The sequence below is a fragment of the Barbus barbus genome (assembly GCF_936440315.1).
Source record: "Barbus barbus genome assembly, chromosome: 18".
Taxonomy (NCBI): Eukaryota; Metazoa; Chordata; class Actinopteri; order Cypriniformes; family Cyprinidae; genus Barbus; species Barbus barbus.
The window spans coordinates 21,814,436-21,835,990 of record NC_136746.1 but is presented as its reverse complement, the minus strand read 5'-3'; the positions used below and the strand labels follow the sequence as shown (position 1 = coordinate 21,835,990).

The 21,555-nt window shown below is 38.1% G+C and overlaps 1 protein-coding gene across 1 annotated transcript; it reads left to right on the top strand.

Annotated features, from left to right (window-relative positions):
* The first annotated feature begins 1,186 nt into the window (after positions 1-1,186).
* LOC306884542 (isthmin-1) lies at positions 1,187-19,169 on the top strand. Its single transcript, XM_079440490.1, has 6 exons — positions 1,187-2,256; positions 8,953-9,168; positions 11,441-11,708; positions 13,952-14,095; positions 14,234-14,323; positions 15,355-19,169. Exons 1-6 carry the CDS (start codon positions 2,128-2,130, stop codon positions 15,870-15,872), a joined length of 1,365 nt encoding a protein of 454 aa, XP_079296616.1. The 5' UTR covers positions 1,187-2,127; the 3' UTR covers positions 15,873-19,169.
* Positions 19,170-21,555: the final 2,386 nt, after the last annotated feature.

Here is a 21,555-nt window from a genome sequence, read left to right as displayed (position 1 = left end):
GCTCCTTCCATCTCCTTTGCTACCAACACAGCAATGTGCTGCTCCAAGAAAACATCTGTCTAAGCATTGACCATCAGCAAAGGGGCCCCAAGAATTGGCTCATCCGCCCTTTGAAACTCGCAAGACTGTGTGCCACTCTAACTGCAAAGATATTCTGAGCCCTGCCAGATTCTTCTCCCTTTTACTTCTTGCTCAACGGCACTAAATGAGATCATTTTTAAACATTACTGAGATGTGAAGTGTGTAATACTTTAGCTCTGCATACCACCTTTTCATCGATGCAGATTTGTGTGCTTAATCAGAAGGTAGACAGTCCAAACAAACATCTTTCAAAGTTCAAGTATTCTTGAAAAAACAAACCCCTTTGAACCACGCAATACACAAGTTCAGGACAAGAGCGATAACATTTGTCGCCCTTTTTTGGGCTCAGACGAGCCATGAAGAACAAACAAATGCAAATCGTGATACACCTCGGCCCCTCTTTCCTCACATTCCTGAAAGTGAAATTTGGAGAAGGTAAAGAAAGCCTCATATTGTTACATCACCTCTCAATTTAGAATCTACAGTAAGTTCATTAGCACTATAATCACTCAAACAAAGGCAAAGCCTATAGGACTTTACAAACTCTGGCCCATTAATCACTTTTAATTAGTGTTTTAAATTAAATGAATCACTCAAGTATTTAGCAGAAATGATGTAGAGTTGAGCAGGTTTTTGGTCTAATTACAAAATGCATGTTTTATCTAGCAGTATTTATTATTGTTAATATTAAACAGTTTGCTCAAAATTAGGGTTTTGTTTTTGTGAATTGTGTCCTGCATAGATTCTAAGCTATATATTTTTATATAGAACTTATCAGTTGAATAGATTTTCAAAATGAAAATTGTTGCATGTTTTTGTTCTGATTTTTAAAGAAGATACAGATTTATTTATTACATTTTTATTTTAATAATAGTTTATATGTTAAGCCATCTAAAATGTTGGTCTGGCCTGCAAAAATATAATCTCTTCATCTTTTCCTCATCCACTGTATTCACAGTAAACCACATAGGACAGATAAAGACATTTGGTACGTGTTCTGCTGATGAGTGCACTAGTGTAATGGGACATGAAGGGTTAAAGCGGTGGGGAGGGGAGGTGACAGCAAACCAAAAGAAGAGGGGGATATAAAAACACCAAAGGCTTTGTGGGCACGAGTCTGACTGTGTTTGTGCTGGACTAAAGACACACAACGACAGAAGGGAACACACACAGACACACTAGTCCTGAGCTGTGGTGTCGTGTGTTATTTGACAGCGCGCTTTTACGCAGAAGGTGTGTGTTTGTGGATACTCTTGCGCAAGAGCGGCTCATACACCCTCCTGAGGACAGAGCTCAGATGAGTTAGTCAGAGGAGGAACTTTGGATCTTCATTACACTGAAGATGGGCTTATAGTGAGCTACACTTCATTCTTGTAGACACAGTGGCATTTGGAGAGGATGACAGCACTTTGCGCAAAGCACCGGAGCGCAACTATGTACCCAAAGTTGTGTATTAGACGTGAAGGACAGACCACGAGGATTTGAAGTGGTTTGAACTGGATACTTTGTTGTTTTGTTTTATTTTTATTTTCAAACATAAGAGGAATGCTGCAGATTCTCAGAATTGTGTACTTGTGCCAGTGTACCTGATTTACCTGCGCACAAGTAAAACTCCAGTATTTCCTCAATGAAGAAGTAAAACTTCTTATCTCAACACATAATCTACTTTTGCATTTTATACTGATGCTCAATGGAATGGTACACAGCTTTGGAGTTTGTGGGACTTACTTTTTCGCTTTTTAAAGGTAATTCAAGTTCTTTTTGGACGTCGGGATTATACCATTTTTAAGATCAGGAGCTATAGATCCCTCATTGATCTGATCAGTTTTCAAACGTGGAGTGATTGGGCTTCTTTGAGATCATTTCTAGCCAGTTACTCTTTTTCCCGTGAGTATTGCTCTTCTGGACCCCGAGGTGGCTCCGCAGTGGTGTGGCGGCTCCTCGTCCGCGGCGGATCCGGAGATCGGAGTGTCTGCAGCGGCAGGAGGCGGCAGCGGTAGCCCGGCAGCGGCGGCGCAGGGTCCTAAGAGTGCTCGAGTGAAGAGGATGGTGCGGCTGGCGGCAGAGCTGCTGTTGCTGTTGGGACTCCTTCTTCTAACGTTACACATCACGGTGTTGCGGAGCAGCCCACTGCAGCACGGCAATGACACTGTGAGCTCGGAGCAGGTGGCGGAGGTGAGTTTTATGAAAACACGACCAGATCATATTTTTTTTTCTCCCAAATCAAAGAATTTTCATTTTTTGCTTCAAGAAAATGAATTGTAAGACTATTCAAATTTTTTAATCATCACATTTATTTATTTATTTTTAGCATAATTCTTTTCCTTACCATAATGACAATTTGTGGGGGAAATTTCAAGAAAAAGTCATATGGCAAAAGAAAACACTCAACGAAAGTAAAATCTATTTTGTTGTCATTAAGAATATATTTCATTTGACTGGGGGTTGACATATGACTTTATCTTAAACAATAAATAAATACAAATTAAAAAGTTATGTGCATTACAGTAAACGAATGACAAATATGAATATGTTTCACCATCTCTGCATTGCACTGATCGATCGATCCACTGATAGACAGACAGACAGACAGACATGAATAGAATATGCATACACATTGTGATGGTAAAACAACCATAACATCATTATTTGTAATGTTGCACGGATTTATGCACTGTGTTGTATCTAGTCAGGTAGTTTTGTCATAGCATTCAAACTGAGCTGGGGTTCAGCCAGGGTCAGAGATGTTCTCTTTCTCTGTAGTTGACTAGCTGCAGGCTATCATTTATCACCACTGGTTCATCAGTGTCACTCAAGCATCCTCTTAATATGTTCTAGTTTCAAACCATGCATTTGCCAAGATTAAAAAAAGGGAAAGCCAATTATAGACTCTATGTTTTCAACACATTGGTGCACAACATTAAAATAAAGCAGGGTGATTTTCAGGGCTACAGAATACATTCTCAGTTTAGACTGTCCTCTAGTGCCGTTAGCCGAGATTAGACCTGGCTTTAATGAGTCTGTGCAGATTTCAGCTAAAAGTGTTCTGCCATCTGTTTACGGAGCAAGTGCAATGCTCCCAGAGACCGGACCAAGGGGTCAAGAAGGGTTTGAGATCAACAGGGCTTTGTTGGGTGCATTAAAAACCCTGCGGCTGGCTTTTTGATGTATTTTTAGCATGACACCGAGATGCCTTTGTCAGTCTGCAAACGTTGGTATAGCACCATGATGAATGTGTGTGTGTTTATCCAGTAGGGTGGCTCTGTTGTAGAGGAATAGCAGCAGCAATGTGATTCAGCTGAACAGTTCAATGATATCTCCTTTATTATGTAGTTCTCCAACAGCTGTTTGGATTTTCAGAAGCTGAAAGCTAAAAGTTTGATTTTGAACAGTCTGTTACTGGTTTTACTACAGTCAGTGGCTGATATAGGAAGTGAATGAATCCCGAGTGAGTCTTTACAGTTTAGCCCTTGAGGTCAAGTCTGTGGTTTTGTACAGAGAGTCTTGGGACAGAACTCACTTTTCTGGGAACACATTTATGACATACACGGCTGTTGGAAATATTTCTGGAATGTACATAGGATGTGTCAAACGTAACCAGGTTTAAGGAGAGTTGGGGGCAGCAGTGAGGGTTGGAGGCTGAAGAGTCTGGAGATGCCCAGTTAAGCCTCACTGGCAGTTTCTGATCTTGAAGAACTTAATGCACAGATGCTGTAAGAAAACCACCAGCACCTGCAAACCTTTAAACATAAACATCATAGATTATTAACTTTTTTTATCTATAGGATTCATAATGTCATAAAAATTGGGTTAAGTAATTGTCTAGACTACAAGAAGTTGTGTATTTCCTCAGATATTGTCAGAAAAACAAATATCTTACTGCTTGATATAGGTGCTGCATTGAAAGGCCTTTTGCACTTTGTGTTTAGCATTCGTTTCCTGTCCAGTCTCCTGGGAAGACCCCCTGAGAGGCTTCTAATTGAATTGCTGTCATGCTCCTTAAGCAAAGGGAATGAAGAGGAAGCAGGAGGTGGAAGTAGTCTGAAATGTGACAGGGGCGTCTGTATGTCACCCGTGTATCTGTTTTCCTAGTTAGAAACCCTGTCTTTTTAGGTTTTTGTAGGAACTGTAGTTGTTCACGTCCTCATTTACACCAAATTAATCTAGAGTAATCTGATATATCTTGGATTCTCTAGGATTCTTCATATTTTTCAGTTGGACGGTAGTCGTGCCGTGTTCAACTTGCAAAGTTCAAAAGCCTTGTTTTAGCAGGAAGATTGATTGACAGGCGATTAGGTGGTCCTTCGCTGTTGTTATTTTATCAATGATGCTGACTATCTTCGAACCAGCCCTTAATGCATTGTCATCATGCTATTAAACACCTAATAGTATATTGTTCATCATTTAACACTTACATACTTATGTAGCTTTACTATAGTTTAACCACTTTAACAACCGTAAAACAACTGTTTCAAAGTAGCTTTGCCAAAACTCTTGGACAATGTTTGTTGTTCCTTTTACCTGAAGTGAAGTGCATTTTACACTACAGCTTTACACAGCACTCAGTCAGTCAAACAAAATGGCTTGAGTGAAAAATAGGGAGGAGAGAGAGACAAAAGATTGATGGTGCCCTTTGATCTTATTGTCTAGCTCAGTATGCATGATTACAAGCTACTTATAGCTGTCCAATTGTGGAGTAATTGCCCCCTCTGTGTGTATGTGACAGCGAACACATGCCTTGGCAGTCTTAAGGGAAAACAATTACAAACCTCTTTGACAGGGAAAAGCGTATTTTTTTGTCAGCCAGCGAGGTGCACAACAATTTTGCAATATGGGCTCCGTTTTATATCTATTTCTAGAGTAGAACAGTGCAGGACTGCAGCCAGAACTCCTCTCTAGAGGGAAGACAGAAGCCAGGCTTTAACATCCCCTCAAAATAACTAAAGAACATTTTTTCTTCAGAAAGAACTTCATAAAACAGACAGTAGTTTTGTTTTCAGACTCTGTCGAGACAGGTGGCTGCACATCTGAAACATAACAGAGGTCATGGGGTCAATATTATCTGTTTTTACTGCATTTATTCAGCCAATTAAAGAATAGTTCACCCAATAATTAAAAATCTGTCATGATTTACTGTTGTTTTGTAATATATATATATATATATATATATATATATATATATATATATATATAAATATACACACACACATATACTGGAAGGACACAATCTAAACATTTATAATGTTACAAAAATTTATTAATAAATGTATAAATAATAAAAAAAAAAAATGAATAAAATAAATAAATGCTAAAATTCTTTTGAGCTGTCTATTAATTCAAGAATCCTGAAAAATGTATCACAGTTTCCACAAAAATATTAAGTAGCACAACTGTTTTTAACATTGATAACGATAATTGTTTCTTAAACGTCCAGAAACGTAGCAAGGAGATTGGTAAAATAATCCATGTGACATCAGGGGTTCAACCGTAATTTTACGAAGCTACGAGAATCCTTTTTTTACACAAAGGAAACAAAAATAATGACTTTATTCAACAATTTGTCTCCTCCGCGCCACTGTTGCACCATTTTGGAGAGTATCCGCTAAACGCAAACAGCGTATGCTGTTCTGTGTCAGCCGCACCACATGGATACGTTTTCTACATTTATTTATGCTTTGATTTGAACGAAAACAGCACATCCGTGTGGTGCGGCTGACACAGAACAGCATACGCTGTTTGCATAAATAGCATTAAAAAAAAGGATTTGAAACAGCATGAAAGACAGAAAACTATATTTATAATAAAACAATGAATTTAACATTTATTCAATCCCTTTAAGTGACCTGGTCAGATTTTTTTCAGTAATCTTATTCATGAGGCTTTTCTGTGAATTGTCTCTCAGCAGGCTTTAAATGATGGGCTATTGTCATGGTGCTCTCTCAAGATTCACAGAAAGTCATGGTGTGTGTGTTTATATTAAGGGGTGATAAAGAGCAATATAGCACCTGGGGGTATTTAGGCCATTTGAGGTGAGATTGAGTGAGTGGAGCTGCTAATGTCTCTAATCTCTCTCAGTATAAACAAACAGTTCTGGGCTGAGCTGGATGAAACCAGTATTTGTTTCCCTTGATCTCTAACTTCAAGGTCTCTTTCGTGAACACATGGCTGGTTAACACTAGAAGTCCCAGAAATTTGTAACCCTCCTTTAGCCAAGTGGATGCTAACTGGCTAGTCTTTTGGCTATCATTAGCATCAATTCATGTGTAAATGTGGTCATTACCTGAGCAATCTGCAGGGGGGTTGGGGGGGTGTGTGTGAATGGTTGCTGGTGGCTTGTTTGTATGTGTGGGGGAGGGAGGGCTGCTAAAAGCAGAGAACTTCATTGACCATGTCTCACATTGGCATTGCCAAGTCAGCAGTCTTCTCCATTATTGTTGTTTCAGCGAAGAGATACCCAGAATTTATACTGTAGGGATGGTCATTATTTGAAACTCAAATGTAAATATTCTAATATTTTGAGATACTGATTTTTGACTTTCATCAGCTGTAAGCTATAATCAAACAAAAAACAAAAAAAAAAACTTTTGAAATGTTTTACTTTACATGCAATGAATCTAAAACATATGAAAGTTTAACTTTTTGAAACAACTTACAAGAAAAAATGAACTTTTTCACAACATTCTAATTTATTGAGATGCACCTGTATATTTAACCGTGGTAATATTTTAATCCCGGTTTGTACTAAACTCATCTGGTGGGTTTGCTGCCAAAAAGCTCTTTTTTCAGTTTCTTCTGACCATAGAAGCCAGTGCCATTTGAAGTTCCAATCGTGTCTGACAACTGAATTTGTTGGAGTTTGTTTTTGGATGAGTGAGGAGAATTTTCCTTGAAACCCTCCCGAACATGTAGGGGATGTTTAAATGTTGTTTTTAGGTTTCTGACCCAAAGACTCAACTAATCTTTACAATTTTACAGCTGTGTCCTCTTCCAGGCAGATTTTTAACATCTTTAGTTGATTGGAAAGAATTTTTCAATGCTTTAACTAATTTCTTATTCTGCACATCAGAATTATATTCTTAGGTTTTACTCCTTGTGATGGATGATTAAGGGAATTTGGCCTTTGTGTTCCTCATATTTATAATCCTGTGGAACAGGAAGTCATGGCTGGACAATATCATACTCTTAGTCACCCTGGTGTGCTAAAAAATATAAATGGGAATATATGCACATACACGTACATATATAGCTACATATACGCGTGTGTGTGCTATATTACACAAGTCAAGATAAGGGGGCAGGGAGGGCTGCTAAAAGCAGAGAACTTGATTGACCATGTCTCACATCGCTGTCACTTGCGCATAAACTTCTTAGCCGGAAAACCACCATCCTCGGCGCAGTCAACAAGATTCGCCGGGAAATCCCTCAATCCGCTAGACACACAGATCGCAATGAATTCACCACTCAGGTATGTTGCAGGTCTTTTGTGGTTCTATGTTTATGTGTTTCTAATTTTTAGAATCAACACCGCCAAGTGTGTCATTGTGTCATTGTGTGTAAAAGTGCTATGAAAATAACAATTTATCTTATTTATTAGGTGTTTTCAACCACTGCTGCTACGCTGACGGCGTATGCGCCCAAACGGAAGAAGACCGTCTACATTCTTAGCAACATGCACAGCGTGATTCAGACTGATAATACCACCAAAAGGAAGCCAAACACTGTCACCCTTTACAACACCACAAAGTGCGGCGTGTACTCACTCACTTTTTAATATTATTTGTAAATGTGTACAAATGGTTGGTTTCTTTTTTATTTTATTTTGTACTGTTTTTATCAATAAATCTCAGCAACAAAGGAAAAAAAAACATGTGTGTTGATTTCTCCCTAAGATGGCAAAGTGAAACACCAGTTTCCTTGAAGTGGCTCAGCATGGCCCCACATTGTTTACATAACAAAAGCAACTGTTCACAGCCAATTAAGGATATTAGCCTAAAGCCTTCCAGCCCATCGGCTGTCCTGCGGGTTTTATAGGTAGAAAAGCCAAATGGCTGCTCTCTGGGACTTCTAGTGTTAAAGGGGTGTTAAAGACTAGGTTGCAATCGCACCTTTCAGGTGGAAAGAAAAATATGATGTTTGGGTAGCCATTTTAAGGCATTTCCGATCATTGTTGATTATCAAAATTTATATCACGAAGTCACTAATTTTCCCGTTAATTAACTTTCTGAACAGATTCGATGAACAATTTCTCTTAGAGAAACCGGATTAGAACATTGTAGATGGTTTGTGAGGTTGTCTACAAGCACCAACCAAGTTGGCCACAATGTCAAAACTCACAAAACAAGGTTGATAGACAATCTTATCAAACATCTAGAGCAACTAATGATCATTGATGACTAGCTAGGGAACACCATTCCATTCTATCATCCATAGTGCACTCCTGCGTGAGACTTAAATTGTGTAAATAGACCCTAAGCCACTTTTAACCACTCTCATCTGTACGCTGTTTTTTTTCTTGGTGGGAAGTTACACAGTGTAAATATACTTCTACACTGAGTGTAACATCAATTGTAGAATGTCTCCCAAGGTCTGGGTGGAAACAAGCTGATAATTGAGATGAATTTTTGAATCTGTGACAACAAAGAGTCAAGAATTGTATACAGAGGGATGATTCACTCAGAGCAGTTTGCTTTAACATTTATCATTCTTCAAAATGATTCAAGTCCTTAAATATCTGTGAGGATACTGGTGGGTCACAGGTTTGTGACTATGCTAAATGCAAACAATAAAATGGAACTTTTAATAGGTACTGAGAACCACTAATCGAATATTTTCCATGTTTTTTGATTATTATTATATTATTATTTTATGCAGAATAATGTCAATGCAGAAAGCAGCTCCTCTGTTCAGTTGGGGCCGGGTGACAGAAAGTCCCGAGTGCCTCATATTTCAGCGTCTCAGCCGTGGGTTCAGAGTCACGGGACAGGGGGCAGCCTGCAGAGAGACGGACCTGGAGCTTTTCTGCTGGACCTGCAGAACTTCCCTGATCTTTCCAAAGCTGATATAAATGGGCAAAACCCCAACATTCAGGTAGGAAGATGCTCAAAATCAATGTGTTTTTCTTTACATTTACCAAATCACTTGTAATGCTCATTACTGTGACATATAATATATTATGTAATATTCACGTATTATATGGTTTTTCTTAACACATTAAATAAACACATTGTGTAATCTGTCTTGGTCTCAAAAAAATACAAAACAGTAAAAACAGTAATATTGTGAAATATTATTGCAATTTAAAATAACGTTATTCTATTTTCATATATTTTAAAATGTAATTTATTCCTGTGATGGCAAAGTTGAAGCCATTACTCCAGTCTTCAGTGTCACGTGATCCTTGAGAACTCATTCAAATATGCTGATTTGCTCAAGAAACATTTCTTATTATTATCAATGTTGGAAAAATTTGCTGCATAATATTTTTATTGTAAACTGTGATACACTGCCAAGTATTTAAGTTTTCAATATTTTTATTCAGCAAAGGCGCATTAATCAAAAATGACAGTAAATACATTTAAATGCGGTTCTTTTGTTCAAAGAATCCTGATATTAAGCAGCACAACTGTTTTCAACTGATAATTGAGCACAATTGATAAAAAAATCACTTTTAAAAAAAATTTAATCTCAAATAAATGTATCTAGTTTAAGTATGTTAAGATTTTTGTATTAGACAACGATTAAGAATTTTTTTTTTGTTTTTTTTGCTGTGCACAAACACAAAGACTTTTAAAGGAGACATGGTTGGCTAAGCACATAAAGTAAAATCTTGGCAAACAGAAAGTGGCAGAAAGCCTTGATGCACATCAGCACTTCTTTTCAAGAAGGGAGCCTTTTGGTCCCCCTGCTTTCTCTCTATCTTTACACACACACACACACACACACACACACACAACTGCTAACATTCACCTAGCTTAGTTTTAGCAACACATACACCTGTACAGCACCGGCCGCCACCTAATCCACCACGGGCTCCATCCACATCAGAAGGAAAAACATGTGAATTTTGACCAAGAATGGCAGAAAGGATAAAGTGTATAGATGTCTTAAGATGGCAGCGAATGTGTGTGTGTGTGCGTGTGTGAGAGGCTCGGGGGTGGGGGGCATGGGTATCTTTGATCCAAAGCATCATCTGGCTTTCATGGTCTTAAGGAGGCTGAGAGGCCCTTTGAACTTGATGTTTAGGTGGAGAGAGCGAGAAAAAGAGAGACTAGAGAGGGGAAGCCCACCCCTTGCCCCAATATGGGAGGCACATGTGTTACTGGTGGGGTGTTTGAACAGGGTGGGGTGGGGGTGTCACTGCAGAATGGCAGCGTCTCAGAACGAGTCACGGAGCATGACCATGACCTAAACCAAAGTCCATCTGGACCTCCACAAGATCACACTACCCCTCACTGTTTGATGTTCCACAAAACCCTCTCTCAGTACAACAAACACCCTTGATCTGTATGATTATTCTCAACATGTGCAAGTAAACAAATTAGATTCGCAATAAAAGGGACCGATGCAGACTGCAGTGTTTGATTTAGTTTTATAGCACAGCACGAAATTACTGTTTTGAAATGTTTCTTACAAAAGGAAATTGTTGGAGGCATGATGGTATCAAATGGTACTACCAAAGTACTATCATATATCATGTTAATAAATAAATAAATATGAATATATAACTTGTTTAATATATATAACTGATATCATTTGAAATGCATTTATTTGTATTCAGAAATAATTTTAATTTATATTTGAACACTTGAACAGTAGTGTGCGTTTGAATAGAAAATATATTTACTTCAAAATAATATTTACTATATTTGTGAAATATTAAGCAAAATATTATCAAACATATCGAAAATTAAAGTATTAATATTTTTAAATATTTTTGCAATTTAAAATACCTTTCTCTATTTTAATATATTAAAAATGCTGAATTTCCACCAGCCATTACTACAGTTTTCAATGTCACGTGATCCTTCAGAAATCATTCTCTAATTTTGTGCTCAAGAATTATTATTATCAATGTTGAAAACAGTTGCGCTGCTTAATATTTTTGTGGAAAATATAAGAAAATATTTTGTGACATTATGAGTTTACTGTTACTTTTGATCACTTTATGCGTCCTTGCTGAATAAAATAATTTATTTAAAAAAATCGTTATGACCCCATTTTAGGGTTAAGTAACTATGAATATATAATTTCTATTATACATAAATATTTGAGGTATTAAATCCCTAACCTCAAGGATGAGCAATAAGCGATGTTTGCCTCAGTAAACACTACTAATGTTATTATCCTTTAAAATCTTTAGGTTACCATAGAAGTGGTGGACAGCCTGGAGGGTTCGGAGCCAGAGAAGGGAATACACAAAGAAAACAAGCCTGGCTGGGCAGCTCCTAACTGGAGGAACTGGTGGCAGCGTTCGTCTTCCTCGTCCTCTGTGTCCACCCCAAAGAGTCCTGATGAACAGGATTACCCCTACGAGAGCAACACGGAGGACAGCAACTTCCTCAAACCGCTTGGAGACTGGGAGCGAAGAGGGTCTACTGGCACAGGAAGCAGATCCCAGACAGAATACGGTATGTTGCAGACAAGCGTGTGTTATGGAGTTATTGTTTTAATGAAGGGCTCTGCAAAACATAAATATTGCTCTGCCGTGAGGTGATGGAATCTGTAATTTGCTCATCAGATGATTTACGCTGTCACTATAACAAGGACAGCGCTTCTGACAGAGTCTGTGATTGTAGATTGCTTCCTGTAGGAGAGAGATTCCTGTGTGGCAGAGTCTGTCTCTGTGATAGAAAACACTCCTGAACATCAAAGCAGGAGAGAGAGAATCCAGAGCATCTGTTCCTCTGGTCTAATAGAGGAACAGCTCTCTCTCTCTGTCTCTTTTGGTAAAGTGGAGTTAAATGAGTGAATGTGTGTTGCTGTCAGAGACTGCACTTCCTGTCAAATGCATTCTTACCCTGTCACCACTTGCCTAAACCCTTTTGCTCTAGAGGAACTCTCTTTGATCAATGTGTTAAGGTAATACCAAATCGAAGTTAAAAATTCTCCTTATAAATGTTCCTCATGACTAACACATGGTCTGTTGTGGCCGTGACTCATTCCTGAGGGTTTGCCGTATCTGCTTTTGATTGGCTTATTCGTTTCCATTAGCGGTGTGTGGGGAACTGTGGCTTGTGTGGGTTTCAGACATGTTGTTGCCTGTGAGTTGGCCCGCACTCGACTGTGACCATGCAGCCTGACGGCGCTGAAAGTAATGTTGTCTTTTTAAGACCAAAGGTCTTTGTTTTTCTCTCATCAGGGGCAGTGGATATAGATTGTGGTTGCTTGCTTGCTTGGTTTGTGAGTGAGTGAGTGAGTGAGTGAGTGAGTGAGTGAGTGAGTGAGTGAGTGAGTGAGTGAGTGAGTGTGTGTGTGTGTGTGTGTGTGTGTCTGTGTACACTACCAGAAAAGTTTGAAATTATGTAATGACCAAAAGAAATGTTAAACAAATGAAAACGTCCTTATAATTTAGCTTTTTCAAAGTATCCACCCTTGGTTTGGCTGCTTTTCTTTCATTATCTGAAAGAAAGAAAGAAAGAAAAACAATATTTTAAAAATATTTATAAATTATTATTAAATTATTTTAAAAAACAAAAAATAAAACTATTTTTATTATTATTATTATTGATTAAAATAATCTAATAAATTAGTGTTGCATATAAATATAAACACTTTCTTTACAAAACTGATATTAACAATATAATTTAACAACAATAATAATAATGCTTTTGTAAATAATTTTCCTAGCCACAGTTTATATATTTTAGAGCATATACTTATTATTAGATTGATGATGATGATGATAATAATAATAATAATAATTTTGTAAAGAATCTCCTAGCCACAATTTATATATTTTAGAGCATAAACTTTTTTTATTATTAGATTAATAATATTAATAATAATCATAATCATCATCATCATCATCCTGTAAAGAATTTTCCTAGCTGCAATTGATACATTTTAGAGCATAAACGTATTACATTAATAATAATAATAATTTTGAAAAGAATTTCCTAGCCACCATTTATATATTTTAGCGCATAAACGTTTTTATTATTAGATTAATAATAATAATCATCATTATCATCATTCTGTAAAGAATTTTCCTAGCCGCAATTGATAAATTGTAGAGCATAAAATTATAATAATAATAACAAAATAATAAATCATGTTAAACAAATACATTGTTATTATTAAAATTTCAGCTTTGATGTGTCTAAATTTCTTAGTTAAATTTAGAAATTATATTTCATTTCTAAACAGAAAATCTTAGGTTGGTTTCATGTTAATCCAGCAAGAACAGATGTTTTTGTGTCCAGCAGACCAACTGTAAACGCCCATTGTAAGGATATAAAACTGTATTGAAGGCCATAAAATTATGGGAATGTCAGAAAACGACATTCTAGAGTTTCTAGAATACTCCACCTCAATACTTCAGCTACTGTTTTGGTTGCCCCTCATCACTGAATCAGAAATGTAAGAGTAGTACTTGTATTTTGTTTAAAAAGCAGTTGGAAGTTGGCTTAAGTATGCAGACTTGGCTCATTCGTTCACCCACTCCCATGTGTATGAGCCAATTAGAGAAGTATGCTAATGGTATAGGCCAGCAGGCCGAGTTTGAGCGCCTCAGGTATTTGAAGCATACGGTCTGAATCAGGATCTGCTCCGTGGGACAGGAGCACAACACAACCTATGCTTGAAATCACATCATAGCACTCAAGTGCCAGTGAATGTGTGAAATATAATTTTTTTTTTCACTCTACTATAGATTACATAGATGGTGACGGTGACTGGAGTGGTTGGTCGCCATGCAGCATATCCTGTGGAAATGGCAACCAGAAGCGGACCAGGTCATGCGGCTACGCCTGCACAGCCACAGAGTCACGGACATGCGACATGCCCAGCTGTCCAGGTAAGAAAGCCTTACCTTGCACCATCCTTTGGAGGCCATACAAGCAAACTCCTGTTCCTAGATTACAAGTGGAATATGCTGCCAAAACGACCATCTTCGAAATGAATGGCACGGAGTAAAACACTTTCTTATGTACAGGGATTGAAGATGCTTTCAAGACGGCAGCGACAGAAGTCAGTCTTCTCGCCGGCACTGAAGAGTTTAATGCAACAGAACTCTTTGGAGTTGGTAAGTTATTTGTAATTTAACACCACCTGGTTAACTGGTCACTACAAAGCAAGCAAAACAAGCTCCTAACTCTATAATGGTACTCTTTTTACCCTATATTGTGCCATATTCAGGCAGAGAAACAGGAATACAGATGAGCTTTCTAATACACCAATAAAACCTACTAGCTTCCTATTGTAAATGTAGAAAAACATATATTGGTAAATGTTGCTTACATACCACAACACCACTACTGAATCCACATCTCAAGTAGTGTAGTCTGATTCCTGAACAAATGAGTCTTAAGAGAATCAAAACCAATCTGACCTCACTAGTTGTATTGTATGGTTTTGATTGACTAAAAAAACAAACTTAGTCATAAGGTTCATTCATGAATCAGAATAATTTCATGTGCTGTTTTAAGTCAGTCCAAACCAAGGGTGAATAATGTGGTCCGATTCCCAATCAAATGACTCATATGAACAAGTTCTTTTTAGTGAATTAAACACATTGTGATTTATTGTCATACAACTTGTGACTTATTGTGTTATGTTGAATTTAAGGAGACTATTTTATTGTATTTCATTTTATTATATATATATATATTTTTTCTTCTCAATTATTATTCAGTCAATTATAGTAGTTTTTCTAAATATTTCAGTCGCACTTCAATTTAAGGTCCAATTCTCGCTAATATTTAACTATTATCTATTACTTTTGCCTCAAACTCCTAATTACTGCTTTGTAAGGTAGTTGTTAAATTTAGGTGTTGGGTAGGATTAGGGATGTAGAATATGGTCATGCAGAATATGTGCTTTATAAGTACTTATAAACAGCAATATGATAATAATAGACATGCTAATAAGCAACTAGTTAACAGTGAGAGTTGTTTCCAGTACTAAAGTGTTACCAATATTTCTTTATCAAAAGATAAACTTCCGGAATTAAAATTCCTTTTAATTGTTTTTAGAGACAGGAAAAGTGTCAATCACATATTTAAAAATTACTTTAACTGTGTGATTCTGATTGTGATGTTGCTTACTCCTCCTCAGATACAGACAGCTGCGAGCGTTGGATGAACTGCAAGAGCGAGTTCCTCAAGAAATACATGAGCAAAGTGGCCAATGACCTACCCAGCTGCCCCTGCTTGTACCCAACCGAGGTGGCCTACAGCACTGCAGACATCCACGATGCCACCACAAGACGCAACTTCCGCTGGAAGGACGCTAGCGGACCAAAGGAGAAGCTGGAGATCTACAAACCCACCGCACGCTATTGCATCCGCTCCATGCTCACGCTGGAATCCACCACGCTGGCGGCCCAGCACTGCTGCTACGACGACAGCATGAAGCTCATCACCCGAGGCAAAGGGGCCGGGACGCCCAACCTCATCAGCACCGAGTTCTCCGCCGACCTGCACTACAAAGTGGACATCCTACCATGGATCATCTGCAAGGGCGACTGGAGCCGCTACAACCAGGCTCGACCTCCCAATAATGGACAGAAATGTGCAGAGAACCCTCAGGATGAGGACTACTACAAACAGTTTGAGGAGGCCAGAGAGTTCTGAGCTGATGCTATGAACCTTCTAAAACAGAAGCAGAACTCATTTTGAAAACTAGCTGTACGTTTGAACAGGACTTGCTATGAGAAACAGACGGCACAGTCAACAACAAGCACAGAAGATCTTCATATGGTTTCCCTCAGAACCTCTGGTTGGAGTGTTTTCATGGAAAGAATAATACCAAGTAACTCATCGTGGTTCTCTTTGTATTGTGTATCTGTATTACTTGGGCTATCAGATTTTTTTATAAGGAGTAAAAGGGAAAACTAAAGGGAAGTCATATCAGCAATCACCCCACCAATGATCAGCTGACAGCGAGAGTTTCATGTGTTTTTGCATGCTTGTATAATGGCCAACATGCGGTTGGAAACAGTCACCTCAGGATTCTTGGACAGAAATAAGGATATCGGATACAATATTCAGGTTCCTGTGTAAACATGCATATATTTGTCTAGTTGGAAGAACAGAATTCCTATATTATGTCCTGTTGTACCACTTTTCCCTTTTTGCTAAAAACAAAACAGTCCTGCATAATCTTTGAAAAGTATTTATTGAGTCATAGTTATGTCGATGGTAGGGGTTTGTGCATATAGATGTATGGACACATTTTGAGTGCTAAATAAATAGTCCATGTCACATTAAATGTTAATTGCCGCTGATTCCATAGTATCTGTAGAGGTCAAAGAGTCTTTCACCTTGTATCACAGTCAAATAAGATCTGTCCTCAGATATTAAACACTTTAAGCCATTCCACAAGACTCCTATTAGCTCTATCCAGAAAAAGGCCTAAGCTCCGCTTTTGATGTCTGATGTCAAATACTCTGCCCTCCCCTTTAAATGGGGCTCGCATTCTTTTTTGCAAGCTCGCTTATATTCTTAAATTCCTCAGTAATTTCTCTGACTATGATCATGCAATCACATGAATAGAGGACCGCATTCTTAGGGCAAATGCTGAAATTTGCTCAATTATGTTAGCCAGCTAGATAACATTATCTTGGTTTAATATTATCTGGACCACCAAATTCAAAGAGTGGCTACCACCTCCCTGCATTTGGTGCCTGGAAGGCATGGTTGAATTTTGATCCATGTTCACAGTAAGTCAAATTATTGTACATAAAAGCCATAACACGTCACAACTTGCTCACAGAGCCCACAGCGGGTGACACTGAGCACAACCACATCATGAGCTCCAGAAGACACGTTCGGCAGGACGCCGATCAAGCGGGTTTAAAGTACATCTGCTGTTAGTATCAAGTGAATTCTCATGGTCTTCTCCCATCTCACCTTCATAAAAGCACTTTGGAGTGAAGGCTAAGCTTACAGCATGGAGCGGGATAAGCAGCATTGATCTTTATTGAATCAGACCGTCTGCTTCAGAGGCCCCTCGACATCAAAGCCAACAGCCTGCTTTATTTTAAAACATCAGGCCTGTGTTAGAGCGGTGGCAGATCCTGCCCCATACCAACTCTATCTCTCACTCTCACACACAATCCACATGTCTATCCAGAAGTTACACCATTTCTATTTACAGCTCCGCTCTTGCTTCTGACTTCCTAATGGCTGTGGATAATAACAGACTTCTGCCTTCACAGGTGCTGTACACTGGATGGTATTTCAGTAATGGGACATAATACTAAGCTTACAAATTTTAGGTGTTATTTTAATCCCTAAATGACAAAAGACGATGATATTACCACATTTCACTAGTCATTACTGCTGTATATTCGACTTTGGTGTCCAACAATAGTGGCTAACCATTAAGCATTACATCACTTGATCACCAATGGATCCTCTGCAATGAATGGGTGCCGTCAGAGCTAGTGCTTTAAATAAATATTAAAAATTCAAGCATGTAGAAATTTAATCTCTAAATGCTTTTAATTATAAACCTGCTTTAGAATTATATGCATTGTTAAAACCGCTATAAATATAGAAATTAATTGAACTGAATTATCAGCAATTATGTAATTATTTACAATAATTTACAATTGATATATTTACAATGTGTTCTCAAGAACTGATCCCAAAATACTTATTTCTAAGGTATCAAATAAAATCTACTCAACTTTACAGACCCATTTTCCCAGCATGCACATAGGCATGAATCATTAATTAAGTTGCATAAAGTTATAGATGATTTTTATTATGTTTAAAACTTGTTTTGTCATATCTGGAGTTCATTTTCATTCCAAATGCTCAATTTTTTTTTAAAAATATCTGATTTGCAAATTAATCATTCTTTTGTATTGAATCATTTAAGTGAATCACTTCAGTGAATCCAGTTCAGAAAACCAGTCGGAATGATTCTCTCAAAAATAAATTTATTTTTCAATAAACTATACTATAGATTTATTTCTATATAGAGTATGGCTTCTGTTCTGATGTTTTTATTTTTTAGAAATATTTTATATTTTACATTGCATCGGTGTCATTTTTAAAGCTCGGAAGCCTACAGTAATGGTTAGATCATTCTACAATTGCAGAGAAGGAAAAAACACACTCAGGCCCAAAACATTTTGCAATGATGCAGAACTACTATTTGGCTTTTATGAAAGAAATCCCACAGTGCAGCTGACCACCCTTTTCTCGTGTTATTCTGGTGAGAGGTGTAGAGTGGTGGTTTCAAGCGAGGTTGTTTTTAGAGCAAATCCAATTCGCTTTTGCACTCTTTCTATCAGCGCTGGCAGTTTATGGGTGATGTAGCACATTTCAGGAAGTGTCTGGCCCGCAATGCCGCAAGGGCCACGGCTGCTTGGCGGGCTTAATTAGAAGGCAGCTCGTGCTGCGTGGAACCTGGAATAGCTGACCTGGACTGCCAGGACTAGCTCGAATGCCTGGGCTCATAGAGAGAGTGCTGCAGTAAGTGGCGTATTATCTGGCCCGATGCCTGACCTAGAGACGGCTTGTTGGCACAGGGTGCACCGAAACTGGGGGAGGGGTCCGGGAAAGAGGGGCACGCAGCTGAACAAACAGGTCAAGTAGCTGACAAACACCTCAAAGGACTCTGGGGCTCAGATTAACCCTTGAGAGAGGTTTGTCCATATAAGAACGGCTGAAAACGCACACATGACCTTATAACCTTAGCCGTGACCTCAGTCTTTCGCCTCACAATTGTGCAGCCTTGCAGATAACAGGATAGGAATATCGGAAAAAAGTATACTTTGCAGCTTTAGGTTTTCTGTTGAAAAAAATGTGTATTGAAGTGAAATGTGTATGTGTATTAATGTGTTTTTTAATATATTTTATTTGCACTAAAAAGGTTATATAAATAGCTAAATATTTGAAAATATAAAATAAAATAAAAATTAACAACTTACTGTTTCACAACAATTTATTTATTTTTTTTTTGGTGTGTGTGTGTGTGTTTACTCTGAAATAAGATGTCCTTTCACCATCAACCACTGACAAAATACTGAACTAGTCGGAGAGAACAGTTATGCCAAGTTCCCTTTACTTCTGTTCTGCACTGAAGGGGCGTCTGCCTGCTATTTCCAGCACAGAATGTCCTTGTGTGACATGAGCAGTAGAAGACGGTCTGTGAGGCTCTGTGTACGTGACTGTCTCGGTACACACAGATCAGATAAGGTGCAATAATAAAGAGTTTTTAATGGAGGCGAGCGGTAGCTACCTATTGTGTGCAGAAAGACACAGTCCACATGGCAGCGATTCAGTCTGACAGGAGAGCGGCCGAGCAGGGCCATGGCCGCATGCTTTGATCTTGACTCACACTGCCGTCTGTTTTGCGTTTTAGGTCTCGCTGAGCGCAAGGCATTGGTTACACCTTGAACGTCGAGGGGCACTCACTTCTGTGCCCTGCCACCTCTTAAAGACCAAGTATCTCTTTTCAAAGTCGAAAGGGCCCTCCGCAACCCTACTGCCACAACCTTATAAATAACATTACACCGTGCACGGCATAAAAGTGCCACTGTACTGGAGGATTGAAATGGAAAGGGACACAGGGAATATGCTTGTGTTAAGATTTCAAGGTGAACTGTTTTATTTTATAATGCGTTTGTGCTCAGGCTGTAAAGAGCAACAGGTGGAGGACATCTTCAAGAACAGAACAAAAATTTGATTTTGTACACTTTCGTAATTGACCATCTACCATTCTTTAAGATCTTGAGTGACATTACATATTTATCAAATTAACAATAAAAATCTATCAACACACCCCCATAAAGGCTACATATACAATTCACATTTACAAATTAATCTATTGAACCTTCCTTAAAAAAGAAAATTCAGTTGCTTTGTTTCCAGTTCATTTTTTAAAGAAAGAAATCAAATTATGTGCAAAATATGAGAAAAAAAAAAACGGAATTATCTTTGCATTCACACTGTTCCTGCATTGTTTGACTTGATAGCATACCAAAGTCTCTTTAAGACCTGAAGGAACGTGTGTTATTCATGTATAAGTGGGAATGCAGTGCATAATCTGCATTTGCATATTTGATTGACAGGCAGATTTATTAAGAAAGCCGAATTATCTCATCCTACAATAGTGTAAAAGACGTCAATGTTGTACCAAGCTCTCTATAAAGAACAAATGTAAGTATAGTCATTACTGGAAACAGCACACCATTCAATGAAGAAGAAAAAAAGCATCACTCTTTAAGGCGGTGAAAGAAACCAAACATCAATGTGGCACTAACCCCAAACAAAATGGGATGGACAACAATGGGAATCCACAGACACCTCAGGACAAATTTCAGGACAACATGGGACAGCCACAGGATTGTTACTCATGGATCTTAAAGGAAAGCGCTATTAACCCAAACCTTCCAAACACTGACTAAAAAACAACATCAATCCGCGATTTGACATCAAACTAACATTTGCGAGTTATTTCGTTTCTCCAGACTCGCTGGAGAGCTTCTATTTTCACCTCTGGGTTATTGTCGAGTGTGTAATTTATTTCTAGACTGTAAATCTTCGGCAGCCCACAGTTAAGATTATAAGATATGTGGGGAGTAGAAAAGGCAGGGGGAAGACAAGGATAGAAATGTTGCTGTCTGTTGGAGCCTCAAAAACAAATATGATGCTACAAATAGAGTAGTGTTTTTCTCTGGAATACAAGGGCTCACGGGACATGGAGACTAAAAAGAGTGAATACAGTAGACAATAAATTTGACTAAAGAAAAAAAATTACACTAACACAGGAAGCATTCAAATGGTTCAGCATCCAAATCACACAGTTAATGGAAAGTGGATCAAAAAAGAGATCAGAGTCCACTTCTAATGCCAGGAACAGTGTGAATGCAAAGATAATTCTGTTTTTTTTGCCACTAATGCACTTAAAGAGAATTGTAAAGCAACCACAGTTTCTTACCAGTGTTGATGTAGTTCCTATAGAAACAGGAAGTTTGGGCGGGACATACAGAGGTACTAACGAATCGGGTTTAGTTACATCACAGTCATGGACCGTGATTTGCTATTTGCTACTCTGCAGCAGCTGGTGTTAGAGGGAGGGACATTGTCATTTTAGAGAACATCTGATTGGACAAAAATCTGTAGTACAGGATGAATCATCTATATTTTTGAGAAGAGAAAACATACTTTTCAGAAGAGAAAACAATGTACATCTAGTAACTGATTCTTTTGAAAGTTTTCATAAACATTACGATCGTATTATGTTCTTTGCTGTCTCCAGAGCCAATTAAATTAACATGATTTTACCCAAAGCTGACAC

Excerpts from the sequence above, each read along its gene's own strand:
- LOC306884542 (XM_079440490.1), top strand. The coding sequence starts at position 2,128 with ATGGTGCGGCTGGCGGCAGAGCTGCTGTTGCTGTTGGGACTCCTTCTT. Across the intron at positions 2,257-8,952 it reads GCTCGGAGCAGGTGGCGGAG|AATAATGTCAATGCAGAAAG; the intron begins GTGAGTTTTATG and ends TATTTTATGCAG. Across the intron at positions 14,096-14,233 it reads CGACATGCCCAGCTGTCCAG|GGATTGAAGATGCTTTCAAG; the intron begins GTAAGAAAGCCT and ends TCTTATGTACAG.